Source organism: Penicillium subrubescens (assembly GCF_028828155.1).
Source record: "Penicillium subrubescens strain IBT 31985 chromosome Unknown utg000011l_segment0_segment0, whole genome shotgun sequence".
NCBI lineage: Eukaryota > Fungi > Ascomycota > Eurotiomycetes > Eurotiales > Aspergillaceae > Penicillium > Penicillium subrubescens.
Genome location: NW_026643161.1, coordinates 1,390,769 through 1,412,498, shown reverse-complemented (window position 1 = coordinate 1,412,498; position 21,730 = coordinate 1,390,769). Strand labels below are relative to the sequence as shown.

The following is a 21,730-nucleotide window of genomic DNA, read 5'->3' as shown; positions in this document are numbered from 1 at the left end:
TGATCTTGGAATGGTCATGAAAATTTTTTGGAGTCGGACCGACCGAAGAGATTTCCTGGTTCCTGATTGAGTGGTTCACTTCAGGCACCTCAGTCGATCGATCACCGCTCCTCTCTCCGATCACCTCGTCTTCTTCTTCTCCTCATCCATCTCTCCCTTCATTTGATCATCATTTCCTTTCCTTCTACACGCTCGCTTGAGAGTCTGGTCTACTCCAACTCAGTTCTTCACTCTCTTCCTTTCCTTCAACCCCTTTTCCGTGTTTACCCTTTCACCCGGCGCCGGGATCTCAGATACTAGGTGAGTGAGGCTCTTAAGTCAAGCGCATTTCTCGAGTTTGCCCAGTTTTTATTTCCATCACGTCGATCGACTTGATGCTGAGTCAAGGTGCTAATTAGGTCAATATCACAGATTAGAGCCCTTCCATCACCTCAGCCATTTCTCAGTTTCCCCAATACTCCATAGTCCCTCTTCCCTACAATCTCCGCTTATCTCTCCCTCCACCCTTTACTCTCCAACATCCACCATCCACCATCACAATGAGAAGAAGATCTCAGGCCGCGGTGATCCCCGACTCGGAGGAGGACGTTGTCAGTGGCACGTCATTGAGGAATTCTTCCTCCTCTCGTCGACAAGCGCCCCCGCGGAAGCCTTCACATTCCTCTCGCGTCATCCAAGATTCCGAGGATGATGGCCTCGCCAGTCTAGACTCGGATCCTCCTAACATTTCTACTTCTCGAAATGGCTCTACAATGGCTGTGAAGGTGGTAATTCCCACAAAGAAAGATGCATCGCCGAGCGACTCAAGCGGCTCGTCCGGTATCCGGTCCACCGATGGGACCACCGGCTGCAGTACCCCGGCGACCAGTGTCGGGACTCCTGCCGAGTCTAGCATCAAGCGGACTCGAGGCCGTGTGAACGCATCGGATCGTGCCCAAAGCCTTCGCACCAGCATCATGACCAGAAGAGCATCCTTACGAGGCCAGCGTGGGACAAAGAGGTCCGCGGATGATGCTGCATTGTCAGAAGATGAACTAAGCCTCGAAACCTCCGACGCGGCCATAGCTCATGCTCTCCAGATGGAGGAGTATGAACAGCCGGCGCCCAAGAAACAGAAGACTGCGGCCTCAAAGCGATCCAGGCAACGCGCACCAGCTGTTCCGGAAATCATGGATCTATCGAGCGACAGTGAATTGTCCGAATGGGATCTCATCGAGAAGTCCTTGAGCTCAGAGGAGGATCTGTATTCCTCGGCCGGCTCATTCTACGAGACGGGACCGCGAGGACAATCAGAGGAACAGGGCCAGGACGATGATGACGACGACGACTCATATGATTGGGATGCGGGGGACCGGCGAAGAAGAGAGGAGAATCAAGCTGACCTGCCCCCGAGCTGGGATGAGCAGAGAAAAGCACGCCGGGTAAGTCTTAGGGTTGAGCGATTCTTGGGTAAGATGCCTCGACAACTGGTCGACTGACGCTGTTCTAGATGCTCGCCGACCGGAAGAAGCTGGAGAAGAAGCATCCAGCCATCATCACTATGTGGGATACGCTAAAGGCAACGCCTATCATCACACCAAAGGCCGCCCCGCAGCCGGAATCCATTACTCGCAAACTCAAACCATTCCAATTGGAAGGTTTGAACTGGATGATGGAGCAGGAAAAGACCCAATACCGAGGTGGTCTCCTTGGTGATGAAATGGGCATGGGCAAGACAATTCAAGCCGTGTCCCTTATAATGTCGGATTTCCCTCAGCGTGAACCGACCCTTGTCCTTGTTCCACCCGTTGCTCTGATGCAATGGGTTTCTGAGATCAAGGTGCGTATCCGGTTCTCCCTTCGAACTGTGAATTTGCAAGCTCATTTTATCTTTCAGGAATACACCAATGGCAAGTTGAAGGTTTGCGTTTACCACAACTCGGATTCCAAGGTCAAAAAGCTCTCGCGGGCGGATCTGCGGAAGTACAACGTGATCATGATTTCTTGTGAGTTACCAACCTCTTTACTTATGAACAGAGTGTGCTAACTTTGCCTCAAGACTCGAGCCTTGAATCCATTCACAGAAAGCAAGAAAAGGGTTGGACTCGTGGCAATGGAACCGTGAAGGAAGATAGCGTGATTCATTCTATCGACTATCACCGGTTGATCCTCGATGAAGCACACAGTATCAAGGTAATTTGAACCTTTCTACCCGCGATTTCTTGAGGTGATGGTGCTGACTTGAGCAGCAACGTACTACGGGTGTGGCCAAAGCTTGCTTTGCCCTGAAGGCTTCCTACAAGTGGTGCTTGTCCGGCACCCCCGTGCAAAACAGGATTGGAGAGTTTTTCTCCCTCTTGCGCTTCCTACAAGTCAAGCCCTTTGCCTGTTACTTTTGCAAGCAATGCCCCTGTGAGCAGCTCCAGTGGTCTGCGAACAAGCAGGGTCGTTGCACCGAATGTGGACATACGTATGTTGACGAATCTGTTATCGTCTAATTCCAGAACCCTCCTTTGAGACACCCGCTGACTTGAGTTTAGTGGCTTCAACCATATCTCCCTCTTCAACAAAGAGATTCTGAATCCCAGTAAGTTGAACTTGCACTACACTGCTCTCCTGGAAGGATACTGATATTGTTATAGTCACGGAGGGAAGATCTATGACAGAGCGTAAGGAAGGCTTGGCGAAGCTTCGGTTGATCACCGACCATATCATGCTTCGACGCATGAAGGAAGAGCATACGTCTTCGTTGGAACTTCCACCAAAACGGTAAGAATTTTGCCAGCTACAACAATCACCCTACCTGGTCGTTTGAGGCTAATGCGTAATTACCTCCCCCAGCATCACCATCCACAATGAGTTTTTCGGCGAGATCGAACATGATTTCTCCCGGAGTATCATGACCAACACTTCGCGCCAATTTGACACCTATGTCAGCCGAGGTGTGATGCTCAACAATTACGCCAACATTTTCGGTTTGATCATGCAGATGCGACAAGTCGCCAATCACCCCGATCTCATCCTCAAGAAACATGTGCAGCCTGGATTCAATGTTCTGGTCTGCCGCGTTTGTGATGAGCCTGCGGAGGATGCGATTCGGTCGCGTTGTCGCCATGAGTTCTGCCGCAAGTGTGCGAAGGATTACATTCAGTCCTTCGACGATACCTCGGCGGTCGACTGCCCTCAATGCCACATCCCTCTCTCGATTGATCTGGAGCAGCCTACCATTGAACAAACTGGGGAAGGAGTGAAGAAGAACTCGATCATCAACCGCATAATGATGGATAAGTGGACGTCCTCGACCAAGATCGAAACTCTTCTTTACGAACTCTACCAGCAGCGAAGCAAGAGTCATACACCCAAATCGATCATCTTTTCGCAGTTCACATCGATGCTTCAGCTTGTGGAGTGGCGCCTGCGTCATGCCGGATTCAATACGGTGATGCTCGATGGAACGATGACGCCTGCACAGCGACAGAAGTCTATCGAACACTTCATGAAGAATGCCGACGTGGAAGTGTTTCTGGTTTCGCTGAAGGCGGGCGGTGTGGCCCTGAACTTGACCGAGGCATCCCGAGTGTTCATTGTTGACCCGTAAATCCCCCACCCACATCGATGTTTTCTTGATCGTCTTTTCGGTTCCTTTTCACTGACAGTTTCCATACAGATGGTGGAATCCCGCAGCGGAATGGCAGAGTGCCGATCGGAGTCACCGCATTGGCCAGCAGCGGCCCTGTGTCATTACCCGGCTGACTATCGAAGATTCGGTCGAGTCGCGAATTGTCCAGCTCCAGGAAAAGAAGGCGAACCTCATTCGGGGTACAATCAACAAAGACCAGGGCAAGGCCCTGGAGAAACTGACACCCGAAGACATGCAGTTCTTGTTCCGGGGTTCGTAGACAGCCCTGGCGTCAATGCGGAAACCCAATTTGCCGCCTCTGCCAAAGGGGAAGCCACGCGGCGCCTGTGATTGTTTTACGGTTCACGATGTCTCCCCGACGTCACTCCAAAGCTGCAGGGTTGACCCCACGAAAAGCAACATGTATGATTTCATGACCCCATTTTTTTTATTTTTGAAACCCCCCTCTATCGTTTGTATGCGGCGGATTCGCAGCGAGTGATTTGACCTTTGCACTTGATCCCCTGTGTTCCTTTATCAAGTACGCTTTAATATGCTTTAACTTAGCTATTGTACTATCAAAAAACAAATTTCACATCATTACAATTTTGAATGGCTCCTACAGTACTTATTTTTTTCTTGTGTACACAACACAGTACTCCACACATGTGCTTGGCATTAATCGGAACCCGGATCTTTATCAGTTACCGTATCCGAGTTGTCTCCACCTTGACTTTCGCAAGGCATCCATGTATGTACAGTAAATGCCAGTATGCCACGGGCGTGTACTGTACTGTAGGGCTGGTGATGGTGCCCACTAGGGAAATATAACTCCAAAGAGTACACCAATAAGGTGATTGATCAACACTCAGGGACCCATTATGATTCCTATCCATTTGTACTGTGTCCACCAGATACAAAGTATAAACCCATCGCGATGACCTCATCCGGCATTAAATCTTGGCATGGACTTGGCGCAACCACAGCCCCTCCACCTCGCAACCGATGATCAATGCAAGTCTTGCGATCGTGCTGCTCTTTTTATGCTGTTGCCTGTGGTAAGGCTGAAAAGCTTGGCTCATACTGGGCTATTTCCCACCCCACCTGCCCTGAGTAACCTGAGATTTCTTAGAGAGAAAAAAAAGGGCGGCCATATCATTTCCCGTTCTAACCGACCTCGCCTAGGCCGTGTCGTCCTCTTCCTCCAGCCCCCACGCTTTCCTTTTTCTTACGCCCCTCTGATCACTGCATATCCTTACCATTCCTACGATTATCCTTACTCTTCGCTCCATTAATCCCATAATGATCCTGCCCGACTAGTGCCGCATCCAGATCCATACTGTTTAAAGAAGACAAACTCCCCACTCGCCATGGCTGCAAATACCGTGGATCACTTTGGCCCGAAGCTGGTCGAAAAGGCCGACAAAATCCAGCAACGCATGAGCACGAAGGAAGACTCACAGCCTGCCGGTGGCTTTGATGCGACCCCCATTCCCCATGCGCCGCCGGGGTATACCGTCAAGTTCACCTTCCACCGCGCGGTGGACCTCCCCTTCGCAGATATCAGTAGTTTCTCGTCGGATCCTTACGTCTTTGCGCGTCTCGAGGTCGATCTGCCCCGCCGTCACAAGCAAGACCCTGGTGTGACATTCCGAACTCCTACGATACACAAGGATAAGAACCCCATCTGGAACTGTGAATGGATTGTCGCGAACGTGCCAGCCTCGGGGTTCAAGCTCAAGACGCTTGTGTATGATGAGGATCCCGCGGATCACGATGATAAGCTGGGTCTCACAACTATTGATGTTCCCTCACTCTCGGAGAACTGGTCGGATATCAAAGAACAACCGTTCAAGGTCAAGCATCGCTTCGCTAGTAAGCGGGTCTATGTCTTGACCAACATCTCCAAGGTCACGGGTCACCATAAAGAGTCGTTTATTTACATGAGCATCGAATGCCTGGGGAAGACTCCGGGTACCGAGGGTGGCCAGATGTATACCGTCGGTCCCAATATCTGGTTCAAGCACTTCTCTCCTCTCATCGGACGGCTAGCTGGTGTGAAGGACCAAGTTCAGAGCGAGGATGGAAGTGGCAAGGAGATCAGTCGATACAAGTAAGTCGCGCGATCAATCTTTCTGTTTTGGTGTTTTGCTCTTCGTGCTGACAATCTGCCCGACCAGTTTCCAAGCCATCCAGATGCAGCTAACCGGGCCAGTCCCGTCGCAGATGTACCACCGCTATGTAGAGTTTAAGCCTTTCGTGGCAGGCATGTTCCAGGCCCAAAGCTTGCGAGGTCGAATCCTGCACAAGGCGCTTCGTCACCAGCATCAGCGCATCTACAACTTTGATCGCTCGACGCTGTATGGTACCTTCCCAGAGCCTTGCCGGGAAATGACCCAAAAGTTCCTTGAGTTTATCCAATATGGCCAAGGTGGACGTATTTTCACCTACGTGCTTATGCTGGATGGCCAATTCCGGTTCACCGAGACTGGCAAAGAATTTGGAATCGACTTGCTAAGCAAACACACTATGCACAGTGATGTCACGAGCTACATTGCTTTCTCGGGCGAGTTCTTTGTCCGCCGTCGCAAACACCGCCATCGCCATCGCTCTCGCTCGCAGTCCCCTGCATCACGCCCCTCCACATCGCATCCATCTACTGAGATTCCCGTTGAGGAGGACGGCGACGAGGACCATTCCAAGGAGGTCCAGGAAGTCTCCACCGATCCTGCGGACTATGAACTTTTCATCGACAACGATAGCGGTACATATCGTCCGAATGCCGAGCTTCTACCCTTGCTCAAGGAGTTTTTCGGCTCCAACTTCCCCGGTCTGCATATCACGACACTAGACTGCAACGGCGACGCTGAGCGTATGGGCCAGCTCAAGGAAGAGCAGCGTGAGTCTAAGAGAAAGCAGGGCCACCTCGTCACGTACCTGCAACAGAACAGTGTCTCCTCCCTGTCCATCTCCAGCTCAGAGGAGGATGAACTCAACGAGCGCAGCGGGTCTGGCAAACAACGCGGTGATCTCTCTCGCCGAGTTCATGAGATGCGCGATGTCAAGGGTCAGATGATGCGGTGGGTTGAACACGATGGCCACGCCGATCGACCCAAGCATCGCCATGGCGCCGGGCGCGATCGAGCAGCTTCGATGGGTGAGGTTAAAAATGCTCGCAAACCTGCGTCTGCGGTAGATTCGGCGGCCTAGGTTGTGCTGTTAATTTTGTTTCCCAGTGCCTCCTTGTTTGTGTGTTTTCTTTTTTTTGTCCTTTCAGCTGCTTAATACACTTTCTGCTCGGTCTGGAACCGAGTATCACGACGTTCACGACCTGGTTGATATTCGAGGCCACGATGCAATATCTGGAAAGGAAGGAGATAGATGGGAGAGAATGGTCGGGAGGAGGCGTTGTATAGTGATTCCGAGTGTGTTTCATAGGCCTTTCTTTGATGATCATTAGTTTTATTACTATTGTTACTTTACGATTTTACACTTACGATGACTATTAATATGGCGTGCACTTTGTGTCTGGAACTCTTGTGCCTGGAGTGTGTAAACATGATAGATGTTGTTTTGATTCCGGACTTCTTATATTTCTCCATTCCTCTATAGCTCAAGCTGCTTCTTTTTTCTTTTTTTCCCTCCTTTCTGACAGTAACTTTAACCAGCGCCTCGCGAGGGACTCGTTGTTGGAGGCTGAAACAAAGCGCCTGATCAGCCCCTCTCCGTGGTAATCTCGGAGCTCTGCACCGAAGAGAGGTGAGAGAGAATCATGACTCTGTCGAGTGACTTGAACAAGCCCAGAAAGTGAATGGAAAGTCATGCAAAACATATCAACTTCCACATAAAACAAAGGCGCAAACTATCAGGCGATCCATGGGGCGTAACAAGCCCAAGATTGAAAGAGGCGCTCCACCGATCCCCCCCGAGGGCATCCACCCCCTCCTTCAAATCGACGCGATCAACCCGATCCCAAGCTTCGACTACTCCACCCTCTTCGCCCCCTCCTCCTCCCTCTCCTCTCCTACTCCTCCCACCAGCCCCCCAACATCGCAGCTTTTCACGACTGAATGACGGGTTTCTCTTGTTTGCCTACTCTCTCCTACGGGCCATCCGACTACCGCGCGCCTTGTCGATGGCCGATTGACTCGGTGCTTATTCCGACTCTTTCTCGCGCCGTGACCTGAATCCTCTGGTGCCTGCGCCGCCATCATGGGCAATGTCGCCAGTCGTCTCGATGACGCTGGGAACTTGTTCTTCAAGGACCAGAATCGCTGTATGTCTGCCCCTTGCCGGCTCCTATCTCCCGAGTCTTGCGACCAAGCTGATCAAATTCGGTGCCCTCACAGTGTCCATCGCCGCCGTCACCATAAGCAACTCCCGCCGCCGCTTGCTGACGCTATCCCCGAATGCGTTCCCTGCGGCCAGATTTATTGCAAAGAGGGAACCTGGCGACGAGACGCCGATCGAATATATCCAGGTAAGGTCTACAAGAGAGGGTGTTTAGGATACCCCGGAGCGGCGGTGTCAAGCGGGCTAATCAATAACAACATTGCAGGATCCTGATCTCCCCCCAACAGCCCCACTCCCGACGTTCCTGCTGCGCCTATCGAATGATGATGAGCTCATCTTCAACTTCACCTTCATTCTCCGCCAGACACAGACCGGAAATGTCGCCGGTTCCACCGTTAATGGCGTTTCGACATCGCTACCCGAGGTGGTGGACACCAACCTTACAGGGCTCACGTTTGCCCACGCGTCCAACTCGAAAGAACTGGATAACCTGATCACAAGGGAGTTCCACGCGAACCCAAACTTGCAGAATAATTCCAACGTCCAGCTCATCGGAAATTACTCCACCGAAGGTTCGCCCTCTGTGTCTTTCGAATGGTGCTGGAGATGGAAGCCTCCAAAAGCCACAGAAGACAAAGGAGGTGGCTGGCGGAACAGCTGCAGCTTCTTGGACTACGATCAGAAAACGAATCGCCTTAATACCCTTGCGCATTTCTCCTTCTGGGTACATAATTCCGTTCGCCCACTACCCAGCCCGCTTCTCTCCTCACCCAACCTAGAGTTGCCCGTGCTGCCCTCACGGAGCCGCGTCCCCTCGACTCAGTCCGCCATTTCGCATTTCAGCGACAGCGATGCTGTTTCAACGTCGAATTTTCCAGTCACCACTCCCCCCGAATCCGCAGACGGACCTCCTTCACTCCCACCACCACCCGTTCCAGCCTTACCCCCGCCCCCACCTCCCGTGAAAGTCGATCTGTTGCATTCTCGCCCGGGAGATGATGTGAGCGTCGCGGAGGATGGCCCGCTCTTCCGTGCCACGATGAAAGCGTTGGAGCAGAAGACAGGGAGCATGCGGGCGAAAATAAAGAAGGTCCTTAAAAAGGCCGAGGCTGCACAGCAAGCACAAGTGGCCTGCAACGAGTCTATGGAGGCGTTCCTGGGCTCTCTGAACGATGCATCGACATCAAATGCCCACGCGATCCAGCCGGCGTTGGATCATTACTTCGAGAAGATCGCTCGTCAGATCCAGAACTACGAGCTGACCAACACGGTACAATTGCAGAAGCTGGTTATTGACCCGCTCATCAAGCTCTACAATAACGACATCAAACAAGCCGAGTCTAAAAAGAAGGACTTTGATGAGGAGAGCCGCGACTACTATGCCTATGTCAGCCGATACCTCGGCCAACGGCAAGACTCTCTCAAGGAGAAGAAACGCGCAGAAAGTGACTCAAAATATCAGGCTAAGCGTCGGAACTTCGAGCTCAAGCGCTTTGATTATTCTTCCTTCATGCAAGATCTGCACGGCGGCCGCAAGGAACAAGAGGTCCTTTCGCATCTGACTAAGTATGCAGACTTCCAGGCACAAGCTTTCTTGGCAGCTGCCAAGAAAGTTGAAGAAATGGCTCCTCAATTAAATGCCCTCGTGCATGAGGTCAACCAAGCGGACAAGGAGTTCCAGTTCCAAAGGTCCGAGCGTGAAGAGAAGCGTAGGGCGTTGGAGAAGAACAGCAACCCCTACTTGGAGCCTGATGTCGTTGCTGGTGCGCCCGCAAGCCTCGCATCGGCGTCCACCACTGCTGCTGCTGCTGCTGCTGCTGCCGCCGCCGCCGCTAATAACGGTAGCGCGTCTGGTGAAGTAGAGTTGGGGCGAGCAGACAGCACTGGCTCACAGCTCCGCGGGGTTATTAGCAACAGTTCTTCTGTTTCGTCGCAAGTGAACGCGGGGTCGGTTGGTTCTTCTGCTGGGATCTCGGCACCTACCGCGAATAACAATGCGGCTGGCGCACAGAACCAGAATCGCTTCAAGGGCATTCGAGATCTTGAAGAGCGAGATAATCTTGGATCTGATCGCACTGCTGGTCAGCAGCGGAAAGAGGGTCTCCTGTGGGCGCTATCTCGTCCTGGTTCGCACATGGATCCGAAGGGTATCAATAAACAGGCATGGCACAAGTAAGTTACCCTAATCTCTCTTCCCTTCCCCTCCTATCGGATTTCTGTTCTTACGCTTTTTTCTCTCCCAGGTTTTGGATTGTTTTAGATCAAGGAAAGCTTTCCGAGTACAGTAATTGGAAGCAAAAACTAGACCTCCACATGGAGCCCATTGATCTGCGGATGGCTTCTGTTCGCGAAGCTAGAAATGCGGAGCGACGCTTCTGCTTTGAAGTCATTACGCCTCAGTACAAACGCATATATCAAGCCACCTCGGAAGAGGACATGGCAAATTGGATACGCTCTATCAATAATGCGCTTCAGAGTGCAGTGGAAGGCCAGGGAATGCCGCCACCCCCGCTTTCGTCCAAGAATGAGTCTTCTAGCGGCCGTGACATTGGCTCAGTGTTGACGGGCAAGAGCTCCTCTGTGTCTGGTCACCATTCTTATTCGAATAGCTCCAGCACCACCGCCACCACTAGCGGTGTCAGTCGCCGCACTACGGTTGGAGCCCGACCTAGCTTCGTGAGAAATGACAGCAACACTTACGAGGAGAATCCCTCACGCTTGCTTCAGGTTGTTCGCGAGGCCGACGAAGGGAATAACTGGTGTGCCGACTGTGGTTCCTCGTCCAAGGTTGAATGGGTGTCCATCAACCTTGGTATTATACTGTGCATCGAGTGTAGCGGTATCCACCGATCTCTAGGAACTCACATTTCCAAGATCCGTTCGCTCACACTTGATGTCCACTCGTTCTCCAACGATATTGTGGAAATCCTCTTGCAGATCGGTAACCGTGTCAGCAACATGATCTGGGAGGCCACGCTGGACCAGTCACAGAAGCCGATTGCCAGCTCCACCCGCGAGCAACGGCTCAAGTTTATCACGGCTAAATACGTTGATCGAGCACACGTCGAGCGTCTGCCGTCCCCACGATCCCGCTTTGCAACCCCGGATGAGACACTGCTAGCATCTATCAAGAAGAATGATATACAAGGTGTTCTCTATGGTATCGCCTTGCGTGCCAACGTGAACGTGGCAGATCGCTCCCGCAACACGCACGCCGTTTTCCTGGCCCTTGCAGCCGCCGACCCAGCCTCTCCAGGCTCCACCCCGACCACCCTCTCCGCTCGCTCGAGTGCAAAGGCCATCCCTTTCCCTATCGCCGAGCTGCTGGTCCAGAACGGCGCGGAGATTCCCCCAGCACCGCCATCCATCCCTCTCTCCCCGGCCGCCCAACTGTACATCAGTCAACGCACGGCCCGCACATCTGCCTTTAGTGCTCCTGGCCTGGGTAAGCCCGCCGTCAGTGATACCTTAGGCTCGCTACCTACCATCCGTGCTTCTAGTAAAGATGGACCGGTCTCGTCTGCGTCCCAGAGCTCCACTAGCTCCTTGGATACTAAGGAGAAAGAGAAGCTCTCTAAGCGCGGGAGTGCTGGTGCCCGTTTTGCCGGGAAGGTGGCGTCTCTTGGAATTGATCGATAAAATCTCTACCTAAATCTCACGTCAACTACCTTTCTTTCCATCTTTCCGTTTCCCTCCTCGTCCCTCCAGATACTCTCTCCCCCCTCTCGATTGGCATGAGAGGCTCTACCTTGATCACGCCTTTTATATACTATCCTATTCACCGTCCGAATATATCCTTCTAATGAGCTTTGCATGACCCACTCCCATTCCCCTTTTGATGACCTTTTTCTTCTCACGTATAGGCAGGGGGTAATGTTTGAGATCATTGATCATTGGTGGCCTAGCTTCTTTTCTTTTTCAATTTCATTTTTGTCTCTTTTGACTCCCCACCTTTTGCTATTGCTTCTTTATACTCTTCTCATTTCCTTATGGAAGAGCACAGGTATGAGGCCGTTTACCTGGTCTCTCTATTTTATATCATGACTTTGTCTTTTTTTGTATTCACTTTATACTTCTTGAGATAATTGACTGGGATGGTGGTCTTGGGTCTTTGACCGGACGGATCTTCCTTGGATTGTCTGTTCTTTTCTTGATGCTTCTTTTCTTGGGTATGTTGGTTTTTACACGGTTATAGGAAGGGTTGTCCGATGTCGGTTGTGAATATTCGTATTGGCGAGTTGATGGGGTTGGACTGATTCTGGTCTCTGCGCTATCTAGTTGATGGCTTGTGAGTTTGATTTGTCTAAAGTTTCTTACTAAAGGTTCATTGCCGAAGGGTCTCTTCGTTTGCTAGAAGACATGTATCTTGCTTAACGTTGAACATACTTAGCGAAGACATGTGCGTCGATGAGAGAGCATTCCATTAGAGTGTACGTGCTATTCTAGAACGAGGTCTACCTAGCTTCTACCAACTTCAACCAAACATCGACGAAAGCGTAGTCACTCTACAAACATAGACCCTATGCTGCTACAATGCTACAATGAATTAGTTAGTCCCAATTGGTAATGTCAATCCAACCAACCCTTCGAAGATTCAAATCAGCCCTGCCAATTCTCCCAACACATTTGACTTTTGCATGTGAGTCAATCACCAGCGCAAGCCCACAGGCCGTTCCATCCTATCCGGACAATACAAATCCTGCGGAGATACCCTACCCTACCGGAGGGGGATGCTCAGCTCCGAATATCTCGTTGCCTGACAGTGGCAATTTCTATCCTTCTGTTGAATGTGATCCTCCACTGACGCCAGCAGCTGCCGATGTCCACTTATCGATCCACATGATGCGACGCAGGTGCATGCTGTGGGGCCCGTGGCGTGCACGGTATGCGGCATCGGCCGAAGAAAATGCTCAGCTCCGAGTGGAGATTGTCAACTCCAATCGGTAAGTCCGTGAAGTTTTGATCGTGGTTCTGCTTTAGCTGAGTTTGGATAGACTATTATTGAGTAGTCGTAGTGGTGGTGCTGTGGCATCTGGTTGAGCCACAGTTAACTCGGACCAGCCGAGTCCAATCCAGTCCAGTCGAGCATAACACACGCGATTAAAGCCCCGCGGATAAAGTAGGGCGAAAAGCAGAAGTCTGTCCGTACAGTGCCACACCAACAATCGCCTCAAAGCACAAAGCACCTGCCTCAAGCAGAGCAGGTACCATGGCCACAGTAACAGACCAATCATGCCGATCCTGCAGTAGCTGATTCCTTCTTTAGGCAAAGGAGCAATAACATTCTGGGGCCAAGTCCCATCACTTTGACTCACCCCAATTGATCTCCAGTCGATCAGCCACGACGCCCTCGTTGAACCATTCTCCATTCCCCTTCCAGAAACAGAACGGGGCTGTGCAAGCCTTTCTGTCTCAAGACAACAGTAACATTGCCTGTGTACCGGGTCCTACGGTCCTGCGATCCCCCAAACCTGTGGAATATGGAGTATGGACACATTTGTCCCACGAAGACCATACACCGAAGTGGAGCAGTAAGACACTCCCACCCCTTTGTGGCGTCTGTAAGTGTCTCTTTCCAAGGAAAAGGTGATCTCCAAAAATGGTACGTGTTCAATTGGATACAGTAGTACCCTGGTTAGTACTGTCCGGTGAACTGTAGTCGGTATGACTATGCGGAGGGCATAAGTCCGAATGAACCAAAATAACATCCCTGACTGGGCCGCGTAGTATCGCCCAACCCCTTCCCATCCATATCTTCAGAATTCCATCAGCGGCGCTCAATTGGGAAGACTTGTGGATGGGGACACCGTTTCCTCTAGGGCTTTTCACCATGTCGCAAAGTGATGCCCATCAACGTATGTGGAGGTAAGATGACGTTGTGTGATTGGGTGGCTGGTCAGGAACGCGGAGATCATAACCGCCTGTGACGTCATGAACCCCCATGTGGCGCCTGGGCGCCTCAGGCTTGTTAGGCTCGTCAGGCTTCCGGGTGGCGCCGATCGTGACCGTGATGTGAAGTGTGCGAAATGAGAAGGAGGAGAAGTTCAACTGGGGCGGGTCTGTCCTCTAGTTTGAGGTCTTGGGGTTGGCATGAATTTTGTGGTAGTGGAGGTGGCTGCCTCGGCTGTCAATAGCATATACCTCTTCTATGTAATCGAAGTAGGTCGCAAGTACGTCCAGTATATGTCTGTAATCGACGATCGGTATGCATGGCAGGAGCGTCGTTTTCATTCTTGTGTAACATAGAGCTCTATGCAGTCATCGGGCTGGAATCTTTGATCCTGCATTGATTGAGTCCCTGACCATCACTGTCTAAAGAAGCTTCGGACAGCGTTCAGGGGTGATGATGAACACTGTCAAGTCTCACAGTGAGGCGGACTGATCACCTGATCCTTCAGGAAAAGGTTTCTTGACCATCCATATGCGAGGATACCCAAAGAGCTGAGCAGCAGCGAGGGAAAGGGCTGCAGCAATTGGTCATCAGAGACCTATTCATAGAACCACAAGCCAGGGCTTGACATGCTTTCCTTCGTGTACTCAACGATGCCTACGAGTAGTCGGCGCCGTATAGTACAGTATAACACCTAATTCAGTCTGCGTCAGTGGTAGCTCAAGCCCGAAGGGGTACTCCGTATGTTGTACGGAGTAGAGATGAGAAAGAATCAAAGAGCCGGAGAAACGTCCTCCTTTCGAAAGAGCGAGATGGCGACTCTATGAACTCGGGGAGGCCGTGTGATCGACAGGCTGATTGCTATTTTGTTTCTCATGTGATTGCCACCACAAGAAAGACCAGCGTATGGGTCGTGTGGAGGGGTCTGAAACAAATCAGATTACGGGACAAAGTCAATGGGAAATGAGGATGCAGTAATCCATAGGGCACACGTGTACCTTTGGTATAGGATTATTGGAAATTATAGATAGTATGTAACCGTGTATACATGATTGCAGTAGTATCAACATAGAGAATACTTGGAGTATATCTGGTTGCTCACCGCCCTCATGATTGGCTGGGGCGCAATGCCGAAGGTGGAGACTCTGACGTCAGAAATCGACTCAACTTCCACTTCCACCCCCACTAGTCGACTCGATTCAAGCCTCTCGAGTCCAGCCCCCCGTCTCGCACGAAAGATAGACAAGAGGTTAAAATACAGCTCCTGCAGCGGGTTCCCGCCTTACCCGACAGGATGGTCTGATCGCCCTGGTGCCCTTGGGTCACCTCCGGGAAACCCAAAATGTTGCACAACGGTCCTCGGATGAAGCTTGCCTTTCTGTAAGGTATGAATGCATTGAACGGTCCTGGAATGCTCATGACAAGCCACATTGGGCTTCTGTGGTGGCGCTATTTATGGGCATTGTCCTAGGGTGATGTTCGTTTCATCCACAACCACACACGGCGTCGACTACCGAAATGGGCAGTAGCCAGTAAGCAGCTTTTGGTTTTCCGGGCGCCACCGGAATTTTTGGAGACCTCATCGCCCATTGGCGGGATCATGATCGAGTCTAGTGGGAGTGTACCAAGTGGTCCTTCCCGGGCTCTCCTCCCCCCGTCTGTGCGGCTAATGTCGTGCCCTCTTTTGCTGCACCTGGGCACCTGGCTTTGGTCCCCTGGTCCTGGCCTTGGAAGTGCTGACGGACCCCATTCTTTGATACCTCATCAGTACCGTTGTCCTCCCTTGGAAGGAAACAGAAGCCCGCGATTATTGTGTGGCCGCCGCCACCACCACCCAATTTCCATCGAGATACACATACTGATACTCTATATTTACGAATTATTATTATTATTATATTTGGATCATTTCGCTTTTTATTCCCCAATTGTTCAATTTCCCCATTATCGATCCACTTATCGACAGTTCACCCACTCCCTCATACATGCATAACCGACACCCCTGACGGTGGCAACTTGGCCTTGCAACCCTTTTCACTGCCACCACCATTGGCTGCCCCAATCTGTAATTTTGGCTTGTCCTCCAGTTTCCATACTCGCGGCCCGCTGGTTGGCACGTCTCTCCCCCATTGCCCATGGTCCCGCTTGTTTCTATTTATGATCCCTTTGTACTGTAAGATCGGTGATCCATGATTGAAGACGGATCAAGTCCGATTTATGCCTTGTGTGACTCGCCATCAGGCATTAACAGATCGCCAATTGCGTTGCCTGACTCTTGGACTTTAATTCCACCTCTCTCAGACCTGCGTCATTGGCTCAATGCCACGCAATTTGTGGCTTGATAACCCCCGAATGGTCTACAATCTCCAATTGGCTTCTCCAATCCCCAAGCGTTCTTTTCTTCCCCCAGCAGATCCGTGGGCTGCTTAAGCCACAACCCACCTGTGGCACGGCCTACTCTGTTCAACGACCCGCTGAGCCGCTTATATTCGAGGAACAACCGAGCCAACTTCTTCAATTTACTACTCTCTACTGAAGGTGAGAGTGGACAGATATAAGAGAAGAAAAAAGGGTTTGCGAGATCAAAAGGCCCGCACTTGCTCCACCTTGCTTGATCACAAGCATTCGTCAACAGAACAATAATCATTCAAAAAGCCCCCCAAGGCTCAAGAATAAAAAGAAGATCGGCGGATTGAGTGGCGCATGGCTGAAAGAAAAACCCGACCAACTTGAAGATCTGATTCAAATCCGTCTGTTGGTGGAGCTTGTGGTGCATACCTTGTTATGGTGATGGTACCTAGTCCCAGTGACTTTTGTCTAGGAGGTTATTTAGTTTAGTGTGCTGCTGTGGTCTGGGCAGGGGATATCCACTTATCCTCCTCGCGCACACAAACACCCACCCCCAATCCCACACTCCCAACGCCTCTCCATCACCAGACTTGACCCACAAGCTTCGACTAGGTACTTCCCAAGACACACCAATACTCTGGGTGCATTTTCTGTACCCTTTTTCCCAGTGTCTCCAGCACAGTCGTGACTCAAAAAAACATACTCCTTCACGGCCTATCACCGCTCACGAATCATCCTGGGTCCGATCAATCATTCAATCGGTTCACAACGGTTCACTTCCCTTGTCCACCTCCTCCACCTGATTGACTCTATTCACTCGCCCGTTCTCTAGACATCTGATGTTTCATTGACCCTATAGCACATCTGTCCCACTGTCAGCCACAGCTCAGACGTGGTTCTGACGATTCTACTCCATATCCCTGCTCTTCTTTGGGCGCCCAAAGCATTCGATTCCGCCACAGTGCTCATCCACAGTCGCAAAGCTCATTCGTCTAGCACGCTGTGGCTGGTTGTCAGCAGAGCAATTCTGTTGTTTGACATCCATTGATCTGGATTTCTGTCAATTCCTTTTTGCTTCAACCTATCCTTTAGCCTTGTATTCTTTTTCGATTCTCTTATTTTCTGATTATTTTTACTCTGCTGCCTTTTTCTTGTCTCCATTCAAGCTCTCCACATTTGCCGTCCGTTAGGAGGTATATCTGGGAAGTCCCAGGTCCCGCGGAGGTTCGGGTTTCTTTTGCTTTGATCCTTCGAGCACTTCTCTTTTCATCTTCACGCTCAACGGTACGTCCGTGCAGGGAGTCTCTTATTGCTCCTCGTCAACTGAGCCACACCCGATCCCTCGGTCCCGCTTCCTGCAGCGGCTTTGCTCCCTTTCCACTAGGTTGGTTCTCTCTTGGCCTATCATTTGCTTGTTGTTTCATTCGTCTATTTGTTTTTCTCTTCTATCTGGATCCCCGTTTGGTGCTTAGGGCCCCTCTTGCCCCGCGGCCCTTCTCACCATCACACATTGTCAACAAACTATATCTATGTTTCATTCTAGTCTGACCCTTCTGACTTGACGGTCACATAGGCTGTTGTGTCTCATTTTTTCTTGTCCCTATTAGCCAGGTAAGCTACAATCTCTCTGATCGGTTCTTGCTGCGTCTACCCTGTTGTCTCGCGTTGTCCCCTTTCCCACGTTCCTCCAGTCTTGCCTGTCACCGAATTTTGTGCGAATCACCAACCCTACAAGGGCTAGGCTCTTGTCCAATCGGTTTCGGGCCTTCTTGGCGGGGTCTTTTTCCATCCCTTTGCCTACCTTTGTGCTATTCGTATCCTCGCGGAGGATTTACCCTTTCCCCTGCCTTTGATAGAAGATCAGGCCGTTGGTCGAGTTTTCACCTCGTGGGGAAAATAGTTTCAACACTTTACCCAAAAGAGTTCCTATAGCGGCGCTCCCAGGATCTCTCCCATGCCCTCTTTCAATTTGTTGTCCCCTTTTCACCCCAGACAGTCAAATTTGCCGTCCGGCTACGACCCCTCTCTATTGGGGTGAAGCTCTCATTTTGCATCTCATATTGATTCATCTCATTTTGATTCATTTATTTCTCCGCCCTCTACCTTATTCCACTAGTGTTGACCAGCAGGCGTACACTTCCGTCATGGGTCACAGTACTGTGTGGCTTTCCATGGGAAAGCCTACCACTGTTGGCTCGGTCGTGCTTAAGCGCCTGGCTGTACGCTATCAACAGCCTTCTGCATCGTGAGGGCACTGTTGTTTCTCTTCCTGGTTCTGCTGTCCCTACTTCCTACTTTTCGTTTGATTGGCATCTTCGTGTCTGGGCTTCTATCACTTACCTTGCAAGCCTACCCACTTTGTTCAAACTGACCTCGTCTTTTGTCCTCATTCTTCTGCAGAGGTTTTACTGACCATTGTATCTATTATCAACAGAGTCTTTCTTCCCAACGCCGCTTGGTCCGTCTAGCATTCTGTGATAGGTTTGATTTCTTTGGTCATCTGCTTCTGTGGACGGTCCTTAGACCCGGAAGGGCCTCACGCTCCGTCGGTTCAGTTCTAGACGTATGTGGTATCATATACATCATCTTCTCCGGCCTTCCATTCTTGTCTCCTATTTACTCACACCAGTCTAGGAAGAGATCTCACCAAACTTATCCTCCCACCACGCTAGTCTGCGAAACCAGGCCCCATGGGCAATGTTTCTCCCAAAAAGATCATTACATCCCAAGCGGCAGGAGATGGGATATCTCTAGCACCTGAGCCCAACATGTTACAATCCAACTCGACATACGGTCAGTGTTTTCCCAGACGATACAGCAAACGCGCAATGACGCATATCCTGGAGCCATATCCGTGGGGAATATATCCGTTGATGAGATGTTTTGATTTTGCAGATGTGTCAACCGCGAACAAGTACCCACAGCCAGGATATTCAATCCACCCGTCGACTTCGACTTACCCTCCCGGACACTATGAACCGCCATCTCCCCTGAATATGAGCAACATGGCTTATTCGCTCCCGAATCATAATCGTCAATCACCGTCATCTCCGTTTGAAGGCCAGCATCTTATCCATCAATACCCGTCTGCCCATCCACAGGGCCTCGTGTACCCGATACAATCCATGGGCCATTATCCCGGTCCAAATTCTGGTGGGAATGTACCATATGCCGTACCTTATGCACCAGGGTTCGTGCCTTACTCGATGCAGCACCCTGGGGCTGGCCAACATGTCGCGGGTCACTATCCACAGTATGTGAATAATCCGACGATGCAGAACATGGGCCCAGGACAAGCCCCGGGCTATGGGGCAGGCTATTACCATCCGGGTTACGCACCGTCTTCTCGACATGGATCACAATCTGGGCCTGTACAAATGCGGCACTCGGGTTCTCAATCCAGACAGGGGAGTTTATCTCAGGGAACGTCGACGGGACACACGAAGAAGGATACAGACAAACGGGGATTGGATGGAGAATACGACGTATCGAAGACAATTGTGGACGGCTCGAATCCGATGAAGTTGGCGCCAGCTTCATCCATCTCACCCGGTACGTGGGAACCTATGTACTCGAAAAGAGCTGTCAACAAGCCCCGCGGTAGGAGACGTCTTCAGGCAAATACTCTTACTGACGTACCTTGTTTCCTTCCATCAGATTCAGCCCTTCTCTCTCAACCCGTACAGACTACACTTAGTACCCCCCGCGGACCACCCCGAAAGCCTAAACAGTCCGGTCACGCCTTATGGGTGGGAAACCTACCACCCGGCGCAAGCGTGGTCGACCTCAAAGACCATTTCTCACAGGACGCAACCACCAACATCGAAAGCGTGTTTCTAATTTCCAAGAGTAATTGTGCGTTTGTGAACTACAAGTCCGCCGCGGCCTGTGCGGCTGCTCTCGCTCGCTTCCACGACTCCCGTTTCCAGGGTATCCGTCTCGTGTGTCGTCTCCGTAAGGGCTTCACAGCTCCGGGGTCAGGTTTGGGTCTCGGTGTGGCGGGTCCAGGTTCTCGGTCTCGTCCGGAGGAGACGAGAGACCCTCCTCATCCTGGGGTTGAAGTCGGATCGTTATCGGAGACCCCGAGTCCTGGACAGCTGGCGGACGGGGAGGGTTCTCGTACTCTGGATCGGTACTTTATCGTTAAGAGTTTGACGGTGGAGGATCTTGAGCTTAGCAAGCAGAGTGGGATCTGGGCGACGCAGACGCACAATGAAACTAACTTGAATCGTGCCTTCGAGGTGAGTGAATCCCCCTTCCCAAGTGGACTTTGTTTCTCTTTGATTTTCTCGACTTCATCTACTCGCATGATAACTCCTCACTGACACCGGTGTACCTACTAGAATACCGATCATGTTTACCTGATCTTCTCAGCCAACAAGTCAGGTGAATACTTCGGCTACGCTCGCATGTTATCACCCATCAACGACGACGAGGAGCTCGCCCTGGAGATGCCACCTCGCCCGGAGCCTCTCGCCGGCACAACCGATGAATTGGAGGTGACTACAACCGCAGCGACTTCCACAGCCCCTAAGGGCCGAATCATCGATGACTCAGCACGCGGCACGATCTTCTGGGAAGTTGAATCCTCAGAAGACGAGCACGACAATTCCAACGGCGAGAAAAGTGTCGATGGCACTGGTGCTGGTGCCGGCCCTGGCCCTCCTATCTCCGCCCCTGGATCTATCACAGTCGACGATGAAGAGGCTCAGTCCTTTGGCAAGCCGTTTCGCATTCAGTGGTTATCGACCGAGCGGGTGCCATTCCATCGGACACGGGGACTCCGGAATCCGTGGAATGCTAATCGCGAGGTGAAGATTGCCCGCGACGGTACTGAAATCGAGCCGACCGTTGGGCGGAAATTGATTGCCTTGTTCCATCTGCCATGAGGGGCTCCCCATTCCCCGAAGGTATGATTCTGGGATCTTTCAGGGCGGGTGATAAGACCGGGCTTTTCCCCGTCCTCTTTCGTTTCCTCTCTCTGTCTCTTCTGGGTTTGGGATTATTTTGGTGAATGGGGTGACTACCTTGGGAATCGAGGAGATACGCTCCTCTGTGTATGCTTTTGTGATTTAATTGTCCATATCAATGGTTCGTAATATGGTATACTTGAATTGCATACTATATTATGGCAAATGATCTGGGCAATTGATCCTTCAGGCATGCATAGACAGCTAAGATCTTCGATCGTCGATCTATGATTGATTATCTCTACCCAAGTGGTTCCCATTCACCTAAAACCCCGGAAGAGAAGAGTCATCTTGAAATGAGGATGTCAAAGGGGGGGAAACACAGCAATCAGAAATCCACACTCCCACAACCCCTCAACCCGGGTGGTGATGGGAGGAGGGATGGGGTCTGTACCAAAAAAACACTATTTATGGGAGAGGAGCAATACACGATGTACGTCCACTTGGGCTTTTGTTGACGATTCTTTACTTTTTCTTTCTTCAAATTTGATCTCCATTTTTATTTCCATTTCCATTTCCACCTTTATTCTCATCTCCATATCACCCCTCTCTACTACTACTCTATGTGGATTCTGGTGGCGCCACACCTCCATTTTCGGTGGTGCCATACAATATTCCCCTGGTGGAATGATA

General features: G+C 51.1%; 4 protein-coding genes across 4 annotated transcripts; all 4 read left to right on the top strand.

Moving 5' to 3' along the window:
* Positions 1–539: 539 nt before the first annotated feature.
* Positions 540–3,878, top strand: N7473_012863 (DNA repair protein RAD16; the record flags this gene model as incomplete). Its single annotated transcript, XM_057158802.1, has 9 exons — positions 540–1,421; positions 1,490–1,819; positions 1,877–1,985; positions 2,039–2,172; positions 2,229–2,449; positions 2,520–2,566; positions 2,622–2,748; positions 2,821–3,573; positions 3,647–3,878. The coding sequence occupies 9 exons, from the start codon at positions 540–542 to the stop codon at positions 3,876–3,878; spliced, it is 2,835 nt and encodes a 944-aa protein (XP_057002756.1).
* A 1,090-nt stretch (positions 3,879–4,968) lies between these two features.
* On the top strand, positions 4,969–6,808 carry N7473_012862 (C2 domain protein; the record flags this gene model as incomplete). The annotated part of the gene is made up of 2 exons (XM_057158801.1): positions 4,969–5,711; positions 5,779–6,808. 2 exons carry the CDS (start codon positions 4,969–4,971, stop codon positions 6,806–6,808), a joined length of 1,773 nt encoding a protein of 590 aa, XP_057002755.1.
* An 827-nt stretch (positions 6,809–7,635) lies between these two features.
* On the top strand, positions 7,636–12,252 carry N7473_012861 (putative ARF GTPase activator (Csx2)). The gene is made up of 4 exons (XM_057158800.1): positions 7,636–7,874; positions 7,948–8,078; positions 8,157–10,063; positions 10,135–12,252. Exons 1-4 carry the CDS (start codon positions 7,811–7,813, stop codon positions 11,528–11,530), a joined length of 3,498 nt encoding a protein of 1,165 aa, XP_057002754.1. The 5' UTR covers positions 7,636–7,810; the 3' UTR covers positions 11,531–12,252.
* Positions 12,253–19,132: 6,880 nt separating this feature from the next.
* Positions 19,133–21,016, top strand: N7473_012860 (putative YT521-B-like splicing factor; the record flags this gene model as incomplete). Its single annotated transcript, XM_057158799.1, has 3 exons — positions 19,133–19,679; positions 19,785–20,368; positions 20,471–21,016. The coding sequence occupies 3 exons, from the start codon at positions 19,133–19,135 to the stop codon at positions 21,014–21,016; spliced, it is 1,677 nt and encodes a 558-aa protein (XP_057002753.1).
* Positions 21,017–21,730: the final 714 nt, after the last annotated feature.

What these genes read in the sequence shown, in the direction of transcription:
- N7473_012861 (XM_057158800.1), top strand. Translation starts at nt 7,811, where the DNA reads ATGGGCAATGTCGCCAGTCGTCTCGATGACGCTGGGAACTTGTTCTTC. An exon ending in CTTCAAGGACCAGAATCGCT is followed by an intron (nt 7,875 to 7,947) that starts GTATGTCTGCCC and finishes GTGCCCTCACAG; the next exon opens with TGTCCATCGCCGCCGTCACC. An exon ending in CGCCGATCGAATATATCCAG is followed by an intron (nt 8,079 to 8,156) that starts GTAAGGTCTACA and finishes ACAACATTGCAG; the next exon opens with GATCCTGATCTCCCCCCAAC.